Below are 16,567 nucleotides of genomic sequence, written 5' to 3'. Positions count from 1 at the left end.
GAAACAATGGGCCAGGATGGAAGGAGTGGCCAGGAGAACAAAACCACAAACATACACGTGCATACACGCTTGCATTATTGACATAGATTTGCATACACATTTGCATTACTTGCATACAAACATTTCTTTTTTTATTATTTTTTTATTTTCTAAATGAAAACAGAAAAAATCTTTAGAATCATAGACTCTTAAATTTAAAAGTTTCACATTTCAGCATACTAGATGTTTCCTGCATGGTTTGTCTCCTCAGTCATCGTCCACAGGACTCTGAGAAGCTGTAGGAATATGCAGGCGCAGACTCAAGGCCCGGCTTTCTCTCCAACGTTGTGGAAAGGGACTGTACATCACGGGGCAGAGCCCTATGCTCCCCTGCGCCACCTGGACAGAGCCCGGGGAGAGTGACCTCCCGGGGTATCCACGTTGGGACAAACGTTTCTTATTGGAAACAGTCATAACCCAGACAAAACAATATTATGAAAATTGCCTCCAACTCAGAAAAAACAACAACTTACCTTTTTATTTTGGTTGGGTTGTTCCAAAAGACAAAAATGACTGATGGTTGTCAGACCTTCCAGAAGAGTGAGTGGGTAATCCGGAGCGATGTTTTCCCTCTTGGCGGTGATGCTTTGGTGGAGAAACGAGAAGGTGGTTTTGAGGATTTTTAAGAATGAGGCTCTAAAGATGTTTAGTCCTACACACAAACATAGGAACCAGAGAGCTATCACTCTCTTAAACAAACTTGGACTCGCGTAATGAAATATTGTTACAATATTGGTAGCATCTTTTGTGCTATTTTAGACTCATGCAGTCACTTTGAAAAATGTTTTTAGATGTTTTAGAATTTCTTTGAAGGTGATTCCATTTTTATTTGTTTTGCAAAACTAACAGTGTGACTGACTTGTCCTGCAACACCGAGCCCGCCTGGGTAGCCGGGTGGAATTAAAAACAGAGGATCTGGCCCGGACAGTGTTGCTCAGTGGTTGAGCATTGACCTACGCACCAGGAGGTCACCAGTTTGATACGTGGTCAGGGCACATGCCTAGGTTGTAGGCTCGAACCCCAGTGCGGGGGTGTGCAGGAGGCAGCCTATCAATGCTGATGCATCGATGTTTCTCTCTCTCTCCCTCTTCCTTCCTCTCTCTAAAAAAATCAACAAAAAGATGTTTTAAAAAAATAGCTGAACTGGACATTTAGTTCCTTGTCACCCTCCTGACAATGCTAAACAGGCTTCTGATTCAAAGCACCCTCCAGCTGGCTTCTCCGGCAAATCAGCCACTCATTGCAAACCTGTCACTAATGCGGTTACAATCCATCCAGGGGTCGCCATACCTGACAGAGAGCTTCACTGATTCGCTTTCATACTGTTTGACCAGCTCGTCCAAGTTTTTGCAAATCTGGACAATGAAGGGTGTCACTGTCCAGCCCAAGGACTTTCCGAAGTACGGCAAGGACTGAGTGACCAAGCTCACCCAGGCCGGGTGCATGCCGTAGCCGTAGGCCGGCTGCAGGCCCCTCACCACGGCAGACACCAGCAGCCCCTGGGAGGTGAGGGGGTGCGGCTGCACGTACTGCATGGCGCTGATGGCCTGCTGGAAGTCCAGGGCCCGCCGCCACTCCCGCGACAGGTCTGGCTGGTGCTCAGCCTCCTCGTGGACCTGGCCCAGGTGATGCTCCAAGACGATCAGCACCTGCAGGAGCTTCAGCAGCTCGATCTGCAGGGGGTGCTCACTCCAGATCTGGTCCTGGCCCAAGTTGATGAGCTGCTCCTCGAAGAGGCAGTCTTCCCGCGGGGCCCGGCCTCGCTCCGCGGTGGCCAGGCTGTAGCGCTTCTGGCTCGTGTACATGGAGGCCGACAGGGACAGCAGGACGAACTCCTGCACCTTGCACCTCTGCAGCAGGCTGCGGATGAACTCCACGCTCTTCCCTTCCGTGCACTTGGCCACAGCGACCAGCTGCGTCATGATCCTAATCAAAACCTCCACGCTTTTGACCTGGACGTCCCGGTTGCCAAGCAGGTCTCGGTGGGAGATCTTTAGGTAACAAGGGTAGTAGCTGCGCAGGAAACTCAGGCACAGGTAGGTGAGGAGCTCGATCAGCAGGGAGTGGGGGCACACGTTGGGGGACTGGGTCTGGAGTTTGCCATAGAAGCTTTGGCCCACGAGGGCCTCCTGGTGGCGTGCCAGGAGGTTGGAGATGAGGTTGAGGTGCGCGGTGGAGCTGGTGTCCATGCTGGTCCTGGACACGGCCTCGATGAACTCCTTGGGGTTGGTTTTGAGCACGGCCTCCAACACGGAGAAGGCGTAGAGGACTCGCCGGGAGTCGTAGGGCTGCAGGTAGAGCAGGATGTGCTTGAACAAGGCCTCGATCATCTCCTGCCGCTCCCGCTGCTGCTTCAGCAGCCGGGACGCGGTGAGGGCCTGGAGCTCCGCGTCGGCCTCCTCGTCACTGGAGAAGGACTCCGAGGCCTGGGTCCTGTCCGAGTCCACACGCGCCAAGCTTAACCTGGCACTGGACTTGATACTCTCCGCCAGGAAGGCTGCGTGCCGGGGGTAAGCCCTGCCGCCCGTGGGGATGGGCGCACAGCAGCCCTCTTCGTTGCTCAGCTCCTGCGGGTCGTGGGAGGGGGAGGACAAGGAGGACGTGTTCTCGCTGTCCGTGTGGGCGGAGCTCGTGTCTGCGGACTCAGTGTGCTCGCTGCTGTCGGGAGCCTCTCGGGCCGTTCTGTCCAGAAGGTCCGTGTAGTAGGGAAGGTCTTCCTCGCTCAGCTGGCTTCCCGGTGAGCACTTCTCTGGCTCCTTCTCCACCTCGGCCCAGATGGCCTCGCGGTCCACGGTGGTGAACTGGTTCAGAGGCACGCCTTCCTCCGAGCTGCCCTCGGGCACGCCACATGCCTCTTTGGAAGAGGTTTTCTTCCTGTTAAACCAACGATGCAAGTCTTCTGAAAATCACAAGATGACAAGCAACTTCAGAACAGAAGGGTGAGCTATGATACGTTCATTCTAGAGCTGTGGTTCTCAACCTTCCTAATGCCTCGACCCTTTAACACAGTTCCTCATGTTGTGGTGACCCCCAATTTCATTGTTACAAATTGAACATAATGAAAGCATAGTGATGAATCACAAAAACAATATGTAATTATATATGTGTTTTCCGATGGTCTTAGGCGACCCCTGTGAAAGGGTCATTCGACCCCCAAAGGGGTCGCGACCCACAGGTTGAGAACCACTGTTCTAGAGTGATCTTTGTCTTAAAGACAGACAGGTTACTATTAATAAAATTCCCCCCCAAAATAAATTAAATAAAAAATAGCCGAAACCGGTTTGGCTCAGTGGATAGAGCGTCGGCCTGCGGACTGAAAGGTCCCGGGTTCGATTCCGGTCAAGGGCATGTACCTGGGTTGCGGGCACATCCCCAGTGGGAGATGTGCAGGAGGCAGCTGGTCGATGTTTCTCTCTCATTGAGAACCGCTGTTCTAGAGTGATCTTTGTCTTAAAGACAGACAGGTTACTATTAATAAAATTGCCCCCCCAAAATAAATAAAATAAAATAAAACTCCCCCATGAAACTACAGCACCAGAGTCTAGATTACATGGTGGACCAAAGGCAGACAAGTAAAGTGAGCAGGTCTTTTAAACTGTTCGAGCAATCAGCCTGGCTGGTGTGGCTCAGTAGTTGAGCATCAACCTATGAACCAGGAGGATCCATTCCCGGTCAGGGCACATGCCTGGGTTGCAGGTTCGATCCCCACATGTTTACAAAGTACCTTCACACCGTCTGAATCTGACAAAATCACAAAGTGGGTCTAAGTGCCTTAACTGTCACGGCGGGCAGCAGGATCTACCGCCCTTCCCACCCTCCCTGGCCCGGGCACCCTGGGGACACAGAGCTGGCCCGGCTGCCTGGCATGGGGAGCTCACCCGCCGAGTTCTCCTGCTTGAGGCAGTGAATGGAAGTCCGCTGGGTTTTGGGCTGGAGCAGCAGCAGGAGCAAGGGCTCGAGGATGCGTGCCACGTCCCCGAGAGATAGTGCCCGCACCAGCCAGCCCTGGGCCGCCGCACCGATGGCACCGTCCGTGCAGGTCAGGCTGTCCAGCACCACGAACAGGGACCTGCGGGTGGAAGTGCATCATGAGGTCGGCCTGCAGCACCATGGGCGGGACACCCCCAGGGAGCTCACCCACACTGGGCTGTGGGCCCCAGCAAACGAGGACCTGGGATTTAAACCCTGGATTCATGCTAGAATCAGCATGGGAGCTTTTAAAGTCCAGATCCCCAGGCCTGGCCGGTGTGGCTCAGTGGTTAAGCATTGACCTAGGAACCAGGAGGTCACAGTTCAACTCCCAGTCAGGGCACATGCCCAGGTTTCGGGCTTGATCCCCAGTAGGGGAGTGCAGGGGGCAGCCAATCAATGACTCTCTCTCATCACTGATATTTCTATCTTTCTCTCCCTCTCCCTTTCTCTCAGAAATCAATAAAAATATATTAAAAATAAACAAACAAATAAACGAAGTCCTGATCTCCAGGCCTTGGCCCAATCGGTTAAATCAGACCAGGGGATGGGCCCAGGCAGTGCAATGAGCTGCCAGTAAGGCTGTATCTGACCCCACACCTAGAGTGTTGGAAACAAGGGAGGGGTTTTTAGAAAACAATGTGGATTATAATGTACCTGCAATCAATTCACATCTTAAGCCAGTTGATGACTTTACAAGTATATACACCCAGTGTGGCCACCACTCCAATCGAGAACTAGACCTTCTCCATTTCCCTACTCCCCCCACCAGCCTCCCCATGGGACACGCTCTGACAGCCCCCCCAGTGACTCGAGGCACCGGAGTCTCCTTCCTCCTCAACCACAGCTGGGAAATCCCCACCACGTATCTATTCACGTGTGTCCAGCCTGAAGCCACTTAGGGGATCCCGAGAGCGGCTGCTGTGCATCAGGAATGTGAGGTCAGGTGGTCTGAGTCACGCCTCTCCCTTCCCCAGCCCAGCACGCTGACCGGGAACCCTGCAAAGTGCCTTCTGCCTGCGGTCAATGATAAGGAAGACAGCCTCACCTGTCGAAGGATCGGTTGTGCGACGTCACTCGGCTGCCCTGGATCTCCCGCGTCAGGTGCCAGAGGACGGAAAATCTGAACAGAGCCTCCAATCTGGTTCCCTTGATTAGGAAATAAACGGGCATGAGGAGCCTGGTTTCCCAGGACACTGTTCTTAGTCGCATGAAACCCAACTGAGAAGCAAAGGACAGCTCAGGAGCAGGCGGCAGTGCCGCAGGGCAGGAAGTCCCTGCCTGGTGCCCGCCCTGCCCCTCTCCTCGCTCCCTGTAACATGACGCGCTGTCAGTAAAGCACACAGTCCAGCGCGGCACTCGCCTCTGCCCAGGGCCACAGGGAGGCTGTGGTGGCAGGGAAACAGGAAAGTGGGGCTCATGCCCTTCCCTGGGAAGTGACAGGCCCATGGCTCAGAGCACAGGACACCACTGCACTGCGAGGACAGCCAGGGCTGCGGGGCCGACGCCTCCTCTCGACGGCCTCCTGTGCCAGCACTTCCAGCAGCGCAGGCACCTACAGGCCCACAGGCACCTACATGTCCGCAAACACCAAGGCAGTCTGGGCAGATTTCCCTGGGGAGCCCTGAGGTGGACACAACCATGTTTTGGGGACTCCAAAGGCGAGAGCTCGTGCGGCGGGAGGCCTTCTAGTCCCGACATCCCTAAAACTTCTGCTCACTAACCAGTAGGTCCACCGGCCCCAGAATGACCCCCGCTGGATCCATGCAGTCTGCCCTGGGCCCGTGAGTGACAGGCTGCCCAGCAGTGGGACCCTCGCAGGATGGAGGCTGGGGCTACAGACTCGCCTTGTCGGGGTCCAGGAGGGCGTGGCAGATGATGTCCTCGCAGATGCTGGCCGTCGGAGCCAGGCAGTGCAGCCCGTAGAACAGCTCCACGCAGGTGACGTGGTGCTCCCGGGTCTCCTGGTTCAGCTGGTCCCACAGCACACGAGCCACCTCTGGGACAAAGGGGACATGGGGTGAAACAGGTGTGAACAAGTCCAGTCCTGGTACCAAGGTCCTGGCTTCTACCTACATTTGCTACGTGAGAATCCTTAACAGCAAAGAAAACATCGTCAATGAACAAAACAAATCCAACCAGGAAGCCCAGCAGAAGTCATCCTGCACAGGCCACGATGCAGGCCACACGTGGAGCTTGCCACCAGCTGAGACCCTCAGCTTCAGAGAGGGGTCAGCCGGAGGCACGCACCTACAGGTCAATGAGCACAAACCAAGCCTGCCCGGCGCCGGCGCTGGGGCTCCAGAGACATGCCCTCGGCCACCGCTGTGAGGGCCACCCAGCACCTCCCCACCCAGGGTGCGCTCTGATCGCCTTTCGGCTTCACTGCCACAAACCTGCCTGTCCCCACTGCTGTGGACAGAGCCACGGCCGATGCCTGGCTCACTGCCAGGACCCAAATTACATCCCACGTGAGTCCTCCGTCTCCCAGCCCTGACCTCAGCTCCGTACACAAGCGGGGCCAGGGGCCAGCTGCAGCTCCTCCCCGAGTCCAGGGAGCACCCGCCCCAATGGGGTGCGGCTCCCAAGCAGGTGGGTCCCCACCTCCGGGAGGAGGCTATCTGAAGGCATTCTTCCAGGTCATGGAGAGGACATCTCCTAGATTATGGTGTTTTAGGGACAACTCAGATAAAAGAACGTTTTTGGTCCATCTGTTTCCAAGTGACAAAGCCGTCTTCTCTGCACAGAGCACACTGGCCACCGCCCGGCTCAGTGCCCTGCCCAGGACTTATTTCTGACCTACGGAGTGTAGTTTCCCATGATCAAGTTACAGCTAAACTGCTGGTACTGGAAACTCACTCCAGGGCCAGACCCTGTGCCAGGAGCCCACGGCGGGCACAGTCCTAATCTGGTGTCACCAGAGTGGCCACAGCCCTGGGGACAGCTTTCTGCACATGGTCCGAGAGGAGGACCCAGGACCGCCCACCGCTCTCTGGTGGGAAATACCTGATAGAAGTCCGTTTTCTCGGCGATGACCTTCAGGATTCCTGGCGCGATGGGAGGCACCGTCACCATCTGCAGCTTGCCGAAAAACGGGCTGTACCCAGAGCTTTTATAGCGCCTCATCTTGTCCTCGATGACAAGAGCGAGGGACTGGGAGTGGTTTATCACTTCCAGCAGCGTGGAGATGGCCACGTTCTGGAGGTAGCAGTCGGTCCCACAGCAGCAAATGGTCATGAGGGATCTCAGCCACGCGGGAAAACTGGACTCGCCAGCCCCTGGAAGGAAGCCAACCACAGGGTGGGAACAAGCAAAAGCACCCGAGAACGGTGCTCGGACGCACAGCCTCTAACACCCTGCGATCGGTGGTGACCTGGCTGCAAGCAGCACTCAGGCCAGAGGGTGAGAGACCGTGTCTGCTTTCATACGCTTGTCAAATTGTTTGCCCTCGACCTCAGGGCTTTGAGATGATTCAAAATGTCTGTTTTCTTTTAAAGACTTAGATACAGTGAAATTCTTGCTTAATTTACATGAAGTAAAATTCACACGTTTAGGTTCAAATTGTTTTCCCAGGGCTCTCCTGGTGGCAGGGCACATGGCATTGCCTTGAAAAGGGCAGAAACAGATGGAGGGACCAATTCTCCATCCAGGTCTGTGCCGCTGGCGCCAGGAGACCAAGGGTGCGGAAGTTAAGGTAATGACTTAGACAGAGAGCCCTGCCCTATATTCATTCCCACCACCTAATCACTCTTTGTTCCCCATCTTCCCCTCTATCCCTCTCCCCCACCCTCTTTGTTTAAAGTACTCTCTGCCCGCTGTGGACGGAGTGAGACCTGTCCAGACTCATGTGGAGGCCCAGCCCCTGGTGGGATGGTCTGGAGGTGGAGCCTTGGGAGGTCCCTGGGTTTGGATGAGGGCCTGAGTTCAGGGCCTTCAGATGGGACATCAGAGCCCCCCCAGGATGTGAGCCCGAGTGAGATGGTGGCTGTCACCAGGGGGCGACATCACCAGGAAACGACTATGCTGACACCCTCATTTCGGACTTCCAGCCCCAGAACTGTGAGAAGATCAAGTTCCAGTGTTTAAGCTGCTCAGTCCATGGTATTTCGTTAGGGCGCCTGAGCCCAGACACTGCCTGCTATGGGTTGAACTGTGCCCCCCAAATAGTCGATACTGAAGTCCTAACCCATTATGTAATTATTACAGTGGGATCACAGCAGCCTGGCCCCAACCCAATGAAACAGGTGTCCTTAAAAGGGAGACCTGAACACAGGCGGGCACACGGGGAGAACGATATGAAGACTGGAGCTACAACGCTGCCCGGCAGAAGCGAGGGGAGACGGGAGCACGGCCTTCCCCAGAGCGCCAGCGCCAGGGCAGCAGGCCCGCCCACACCCGGAGCTCAGACTCTGGCCTCAGGACTGGAGAGAACACGTTTCTGTTGCTTAAGCCGCTTGTTTGTGGCACTTTTTCGTGGCGGCCCTTGCAGACGAATGCATAAATCTTTAACACCAGCTCTCATGAAATAGTCTACTGGCCATCAAACACCTTTTATGTTCCAGCCCTGCACAGACAACTAATTAGAAACTCCGGGAGGAAGCGAGTGTGGCCTAGTTCCTCCCTGGACATGACCCCTGCTCCTCTGAGACATCAACCGCCTAAGTACCACAATCCCCAAGAGGGGCCACCTCGGGCCACCCGCTCACCGGGGGGCTGGAAGAGCGTCTCCCAGAGCCGCTCCGTCTCCTCCTCGGACAGGTAGATGGGGAAGGTGGCGCAGTCCAGCAGCAGGTGGCAGGCGGCGGCAAAGGCCTCCCTGCAGGCCTCGCTGGAGCCGCCCAGGTCAGGGACCACCTGGTCCACGGCCCAGTCTCCCTTTGTCTGGCCAGGGCTGCTGGGCAAAGGTGATGGCGGCTCCACATTTTTGGTCTTAAAGGGAGACCCTCGAACTGTGAACCAGTCTGAGAGCATCTGCTTAAACTGGGGCACGCTGATGGGCCTGGCGTCCCACGAGTTCTTCCTGCCGCGGGGGCTGGGCTCTGGGCCCCGCGGCTCGCCCCCGTCCCGCTGGCCTGTGGGCTCCACGGCCCTGCTTTCCTCTCTGGACGCCGTCAGCTGGACCCCAAAGATGTTCTTGTGCGCAAAGTTGTCAATCAGCTCTTGGAGGCAAAAGAATGTCCTCTGCATACTCCCGCCCGTCTTCCAGACGTCGTCTCTTTCCGGGGAGACTCTGGGGACCCGCAGGTGCTCCGAGAGCTCTGGCGACGACGCACTGAGCCCGATCCCGCTGTCCTCAGACTTCAGTGCAGGAAACGAAGCATCTTCATCACCTGCGATTACAGCCTTTGTGTCTAAAATTAGGTCACTGTTTTCACCTTTTACTGGACTCTGCAAAAAATGGAAGTTTATAATGTGCATCTTGTAAGACCAGGGGGTTCGACTATCAGCCAAATTAGGCAAACCGTAAATGTACTCTTCCTGGTTTTAAAATCAGAATTCTCTACACCAAGAGGACCCCTGTGCACCGTGTATAACACAGTGAAGACGGCACACAGGCCGGGCAGAGGCGCCGGCCCCAGGAGGGGCAGACAGACCGCCATGCTCTCCGGGTTATTTATTTAGATTCTTCAGCATTTAAAAAAACGTAGTTAATGCCCCAACCGGTTTGGCTCAGTGGATAGAGCATCGGCTTGCGGACTCAAGGGTCCCAGGTTCGATTCCAGTCAAGGGCATGTACCCTGGTTGCGGGCACATCCCCAGTAAGAGGTGTGCAGGAGGCAGCCGATCAATGTTTCTCTCTCATCGATGTTTCTAACTCTCTATCCCTCTCCCTTCCTCTCTGTAAAAAATCAATAAAATATATTTTTTTAAAACGTAGTTAAAAAGAGTTTGACAGATTTAAAAATATGAATGATGAAATTGGGCTGAGGGTAAAATAAAGACATGAAGAAATAAGAGGAGAAAGCTAGAATAAAGTTTTCATACACACATACACATAACACATATAAACACATCCACACATACGTATGTGTATAGTAAGTCCTCACTTAATGTCAATAGATTTTGCAACTTTAAACAAAATGACGTAAAAGGAAAGCGATTTATCAGAGACTAACTGATATAAACAGGAGTCAAGTTCCCATGGCATCTCATTGTTATAACAAAATGATGCCATTCAAAGACCTGCTGTGTTTGTGTGGCTTTTCCAGAGGAATGAAACATCAACCTTCAATGAACCAACCTCTTTTCTTATACTGTTACTTAGGTAATACTACATTAAGTTTAAAATTCCTCAGCATATAACCTATGGTGCTTTCTAGGGAAGACTGAAATTGGTAGACTGCACATACTTAAATTTATATCTTAAGTCATTTTTAGAACATTTTTCTCCAACAGCTAGAGCAGAGGCTCTGCCCCAGTTTAAGCAGATGATCTGCAATAACTTTTGGGGAAAATAAGGACTAACTTTGCAACCGAGGCAGCAGTCGGTAACTGGTCTGTGGGCTGAGACTCCAGTCCCTCACACATCCTGAGGGCAAGGGGAGGGGGTTACCATCCATGCTAAGAACTTTCACAGAGTGAGGATTTGAGAAGCGTATTGTAGATGTTACTTATAGATCGTCCAGTCCTCACACCTATGCTAACCGACCCTGAATTACTTTCTGCTCCCAGGAAGGCGCAAGCTCCTTCCAGCTCAGAGGACCACTTTGGCCGCTCCTGGCACGTACCGAGTTTCCGCTCATGGCCTCCGCATCCAGGTAGGAAGGCGGCATCTGGACCTTGCTGAGCACCTTGAAACACGTCTTCAGGGCGAGCGTGAGCTCGGGCAAGCTCAAAGCCTCCACGTTCTCTGCCAGAGGCTGCACCAGGCAGGCGAGCACCTGCGGGAGGTACTGGGTCTGCACCTCAGAGTACAGTTCCTGGGAAGCAGACACGGGTAATGAACGTGGTTCGGCTTAAATCAAGGAAAAAAATGCACCTCATGACGCTTCTTAGTTCCGTTTTTTTTAGAGCATAAGGAAGCTTCATGTTAACTCCCAAATCAGGAAACAAAACAAAGTTTCTCTCTGATCTGGACAAATCATGGACTTCTGTCTCCTCCTTTCAAGTGGCTTTCCCCTTTCTAGTAGGAAACCACTGCCACATTTATTTCGACATCGAGGCAACTAGCTTCCTTTGGGGAAACTGGCCAACTACAGACGTTTAAGTAGGAAATCATTCACTCCCACTCCTAAATACAGCATGACGCCCAGCTCACCATCGCTTACATGACGTCAGCTCAGCCCCCTTAAAGCTGGCTCCAACGTTACAACCCCTTTAAAATAAGACATAAAATGTAGCAGGTTTGTTAAACAGGCCAATAAGACTAATGAAAATGTCACAGAACTCTGGCCGGTGCGGCTCAGTGGTTGGAGCATCGTCCCCTACAACAAAGGGTGGCGGGTTCTACTCCCAGTCAGGGCATATACCCAGGTGGCAGGTTTGATCCCTGATCGGGGTGTGTGCAGGAGGCAACTGATTGATGTTTCTCTTTCTCTCCCTTCCTCTCTCCAAAAATCAATGTAAGAAATAAAAATAAAAATGTAACAGCAAGCGCTGAGCCATCCAGCGCTGAGCCATCCCTCCCCAGCAAAGCCCTTACCAGAGGAATGACGTCCAGCAGGAACACGAGGAGGGTGCAGAGCTCCGAGACCGTGGGGGCAGGGCTGACGCTCTTCTCCACGGTGGGCCTCGGCTTCGCTGGTCTACGGAGTCCCAGGAGAGAAAAACAGATCAAGTCTTTCTCCTACAATTTCAAACATTTTTTAAATTTTCAATAAAACTACTTATTCTATTTCAAACATAATGAAATGTAGTTTCTATAGTGCCAATCCTTAATCTTTGGTGCCTAAAACTTCCTAACACAGAGAAGTATCGAGTAGAGTCTTGAGCCCTAGCTGGTTTGGGTCAGTGGATAGAGCATCAGCCCTTGAACTGAAGGGTCCTGGGGTTGATTCTGGTCAAGGTCATATACCTCGGGTGCAGGCTCGATCCTCGACCCTGATCAGGGCACACGCAGGAGGCAACCAATTGATGTGTCTTCTCTCTCACATCGATGTCTCTCCCCCTCCCTTCCACTCTCTCCAAAAATCAATAAAAAAATATCCTTGGGTGAGGATTAACAATAAAAAATAAAAATAAATAAGTGTCTTGAATCTGCTTGTCTCCAAAACGGGTTCATGTTGATGTGAGTGTCATCAGTTCGGATAAGGGTGGTTCCTACCCACATGGGATCCACACCCAGAGATCTGGAACACTGTCAACAGCAACCATTCCAGGCTCCCAGCCCAGCCCAGAGGCCTGCTCCAGGGGAGGAGCCTGGCTAGAGCCCGGCGCAGACTGGACACCTGTCCACTCGCTACTCCCCGGAGGTCACCACCACCCGAGATTCTGAGCTGGTGTAATTCACCAGATTCAGAGTGACATGAAGCTGACTACAGTAGCTGAAAAATGAATGCTTTTCTCTGACCAGTTAGACACTGACTTCAGTAGGGACTTAAGGAGACTGATGTTCAAACACTGAGTCCAGTCACAGAGCCACAAAGTCAAGCTTCCTTCACAGATCAAGCCTCCAGAGGGCTGTGTGAGGAAAGCGGATTTATCAGAGCAACTAGGAAATGCCTGGGGGCGGGAGGGGGGATTGAGGGGGGTTTCTATACTTCGACTTTAATAAATGAAGAGGCTCCAGAATTGTGTGGCAAAGATGAAGGGAACCTTCTTCTTCTTTGTTTTTTTTTTTTAATATATTTTATTGATTTTTTATAGAGAGGAAGGGAGAGGGATAGAGAGTTAGAAACATCGATGAGAGAGAAACATCAATCAGCTGCCTCCTGCACACTCCCCACTGGGGATGTGCCTGCAACCAAGGTACATGCCCTTGACCGGAATCGAACCTGGGACCTTTGAGTCCGAAGGCTGACGCTCTATTCACTGAGCCAAACTGGTCAGGGCGCAGGGAACCTTCTTAATGGCAATGCCTTTTATTCTATTATAACCTTAAGTGAATTCTTTCCAATCGTGTACTCAGCAGAAACCACCCAACTTTAGCCCATTACATGTAATATGAGCACAATCAGCAGTTATGAAACCATGAAACCCTCTGCTCCTTCCGGAATGCTCATTGTCCTGAACTGGACACTCACCTAAAGCAATCCTCAAAACACCTCGTCATGTAGTCCCAGAGAAAGTCTGTGCTGAGGGAAGTGATCAGCAAATTCACCGTTTTAACAATCTCAGAGGCATTTCTGTTTTCTTTTATTGTGCTGTAAAGGGAGAGGGATACTTGTAAATATATCTATGACAACACCATGTCTGGAAAACAAATTCACTTTAGCATTCACAACTTATTTCTAGAGACTGACAAACATGGTTTAAGATAAATGCTACTCACTGTCCTTCTATAGGAAAGAGCATGTACAACGCCACCCTAAACACTCACTATGTCGGCACATTCTCTTAGAGATAAGCTTAAGAGCTTTCGTAAAAAAAAAAGGGGGATGTAGAAAACCAGTTTTAGTCCCACTGTAGGCAATTAGATACTCTACTGTTGAAATAACATGGCACAATCACACAGGGGGGACATCTGGCTGACACTTAAATGTGCATCTTCTGACTCAGAAAGTGACTCTAGGGATTTACCCCACACAAAGATTTGCACACGGGATACACGGCAAGGTCATTAAAAATACTGAAAAGCGCCTCAGTGGTTGATCATTGGCCTAGGAACCAGGAGATCACGGTTTGATATCTTTGAGTACTGTTATATTCTACAATGGGCATGTACTGTTTTCATATTCAGAAAAACAATAAACTACTCGGGGAAAAATAAAGCAAATGCTAAGAATTCTTGGTACACTGACAATTAAAAAACCAGAAAAATCTTCCAATTGATTTAAATTTTCAATATACCCAGTGCCAATTCAGGCAGAAGGAAATTATATCAAGAGTAAAGTAACCAGAGGTTGAATTATCTTAAAAAGAACAAAAACAGAAGAAAAAAAAGAAGAAAAACAGAACACAGGGCTGATAGATAACTAGACACTTCAAGTCAACATGTCTGCTGTCTCCCAAATCCTCCCCTCCCCCCGCCCTCAGGGTCCTGGAGCACGTGGCCTGGGAAGCCCGTACCTTGACCCCCAAAACTCCTCATCTCCTGAAGACTCACGTCCCCGGCTCCCCTTCATGGCCTCCCCTTATCAGCCTCCCCCCTGTAAGTCACTGCTGGGTCACCTAGATCCGCCTGCCTCCATTGACCGCTCTTCATACTTGACCAATAAATACGGTCTGTGCTTCCCAGGCTCGGGCAGGGACAAGATGAAACCCCCTTTAGACTCCTCCCGAATTCAGGTCAGTCACTTCACGTGGACCGACTCATCGTTACGATGACCTAGGCTGCGTCTCCTGTCCCAGATGTGCACAATGTATGGTAAACACAGAAGTGAAATCATGGCATGTGGGAGGGAGGAGGAGGGTGAAGTGGGCCCAGCCCAGACCTGGTCAGCAGACTCCCGCTCTGCGTGTAGCTAAGCTGGAGCTCAGAGCCCAGCGCGTCTCTGCAGTAGGAATAAAAGGCCCGGATGACTTCGAGAAACAAATCCCCAACCACCTGAGGCCCTGCAATGAAAAGGAAAATGGCCAGAGAAAGGTTAACAACCCATTTGTAAGTCAGTAAATGACACACATGAAACGTATAGAGCAAGCATGTCAAACTCGTGGCATGCGGCTCCGGCCGTGAGTCTGACATGCTTGGTATAGAGTAATTCTACATACAGATGATTTATACCGTCTAAAATGCTCAGAAACTTACTTAAAGTGTAGCAATGACAGCGTTAGCTGGGGATGAGCACCCCTGAAAATGGCCAATATTTTTGTAGAGCTTACTGCCTGCTGGACACTGCTCTAAGCCTTTTACGTCTATTAACTTATTGAATCCTCACAGCAGCCGCATGACCAGGTGCTAAGTTGATGTCCTGATTACAGGTAAGAGGATGGAGGCGGAGTTCAGGTAACATCAAGCCAGATTCTGCTGGGTGGAGCAGGGCGCATGCATAATGTTTTGTTTTGTTTTCCTTGCCCTGAGCTCTCTTGTATTTTTAAAAATTTTTACTGAATTTATTTGGTGACATTGGTTAAGTATGCGCAATGTTTTATTTTTTTTATTGATTTCAGAGAGGGAGAGGAAGAGAGAGAAATATCAATTGAGAGAATCATTGATGGGCTGCCTCCTGCATGTGCCCTACTGGGGATCAAGCCCGCAACCCAGTCATGTGCCCTGACCGAAATAGAACCCTGACCTCCTGGTTCATAGGTCGCTGCTCAACCACTGAGCCCTGCTGGCCAGCCCCTTTCTTGAAAATAAAACCGAAGCTCATCTGAAGTCTGACGTTTGATGAAGACGTGTTCTTACAAAGTCGGCGCTGTGAGTGCTCGGCAGGCACCCACACGGCCACGCAAACAGGAGCTCAAAGGCTCTTCCTAACACAAATGTTCAAACCTCCGTGTGAAGCTTGTAAGTGGTGCCCAGACAGGATACCGGAACCCCGTAACACGAGTAACGTACTTCAAGATTCTGAAATTCCAAAGGTTAACTTCTATCTGAAGGGAGTGCTGACTTCCTCTCGCCGTGTTTAATTCCCGTTTCTAACAGTACCTATTTCCGGCTTGTCCAGCAGGCTGGTGAGGATGCGGAAGGGCCTCAGGTACGCGGCGTGGCGTTCCTCTGCATCCGCGTCTGAGAACTCCTGGTGCAGCAGCTCAGCCAGACCCTGTGTTTTTTAAAGCCACATGTGAGGATACTGTATACCGTGGCGCAGGACATGACTGGCGGTTCTCTGGGACAGAAAGGAAACCGGGTGTGCAGCACCGAGGACACAAATGCTCCCGACCGGGTGCCAGCAACATGCCCGACGCCTACTCTGAGGTCCCGCAGAGAAATATTCTGAAGCGCATGATCAGAAATGGGGGTCGACTTCCCAGAAATGCTCCTTTACCTCAACTAGAAGGTCCTTGGAATATTTTTCAAAAAAATACGAGGACTGGTCTTGGTAAGAACTTGAGGTTTCAGATTCTGGCATGACGGTATTTCCTTTGATGTCTGAACCTGTGAAGAAACAAGTGTCATGAGCTGTGAAGAGATCTGCACACAAAGAGCATCAGCCTGTGCAAAGGTCTCATGCTACGATATTTCTAAAAATAAAATTCCTCCGACAGAACACAAACCAGATCCCCAAGACAAGGCACACGACCGTCCTCCCGACGGTGGAGAGCTAAGGGTCGGACAGACAGAATTACATCTCAATGGGCATCAATTCGGTTTGTCCCACGAATTCAGCCCGATTGTGTTTGCCAGGAGTGGAATCGAACCCGGGACCCTTGAGTCCGCAGGCCGACGCTCTATCCACTGAGCCAAACCGGTTAGGGCAATGCTACGGTATTTCTAAAGATAAAATTCCTCCGACAGAACACAAACCAGATCCCCAAGACAAGGCACACGACCGCCCTCCCGACGGTGGAGAGCTAA

General features: G+C 51.7%; 1 protein-coding gene and 1 non-coding gene across 2 annotated transcripts in view; both read right to left on the bottom strand.

The window, feature by feature from the left end:
* The window catches only part of DOPEY2 (dopey family member 2), a gene marked incomplete at its 5' end in the record, with an annotated part of 41,109 nt that extends 24,962 nt beyond the window's left edge, over positions 1 to 16,147 (bottom strand). Inside the window, 13 exons of the mRNA XM_014467259.2 lie at positions 513 to 624; positions 1,330 to 2,938; positions 3,918 to 4,108; positions 5,057 to 5,157; positions 5,856 to 6,005; positions 7,015 to 7,286; positions 8,715 to 9,396; positions 10,737 to 10,928; positions 11,651 to 11,753; positions 13,191 to 13,310; positions 14,541 to 14,661; positions 15,698 to 15,812; positions 16,038 to 16,147. Of these exons, the coding sequence (XP_014322745.2) occupies positions 513 to 624; positions 1,330 to 2,938; positions 3,918 to 4,108; positions 5,057 to 5,157; positions 5,856 to 6,005; positions 7,015 to 7,286; positions 8,715 to 9,396; positions 10,737 to 10,928; positions 11,651 to 11,753; positions 13,191 to 13,310; positions 14,541 to 14,661; positions 15,698 to 15,812; positions 16,038 to 16,147 (3,878 nt within the window). The remainder of the gene's footprint in view (positions 1 to 512; positions 625 to 1,329; positions 2,939 to 3,917; positions 4,109 to 5,056; positions 5,158 to 5,855; positions 6,006 to 7,014; positions 7,287 to 8,714; positions 9,397 to 10,736; positions 10,929 to 11,650; positions 11,754 to 13,190; positions 13,311 to 14,540; positions 14,662 to 15,697; positions 15,813 to 16,037) is intronic.
* LOC111823072 lies at positions 221 to 424 on the bottom strand. Its single transcript, XR_002826055.1, has one exon. It is a non-coding gene; the product is annotated as a small nucleolar RNA SNORA73 family (small nucleolar RNA).
* Positions 16,148 to 16,567: the final 420 nt, after the last annotated feature.

This window comes from Myotis lucifugus, unplaced genomic scaffold (assembly GCF_000147115.1).
Source record: "Myotis lucifugus unplaced genomic scaffold, Myoluc2.0 scaffold_384, whole genome shotgun sequence".
In the NCBI taxonomy this organism is placed as follows: Eukaryota; Metazoa; Chordata; class Mammalia; order Chiroptera; family Vespertilionidae; genus Myotis; species Myotis lucifugus.
This window is presented reverse-complemented; position numbering and strand designations above follow the sequence as displayed.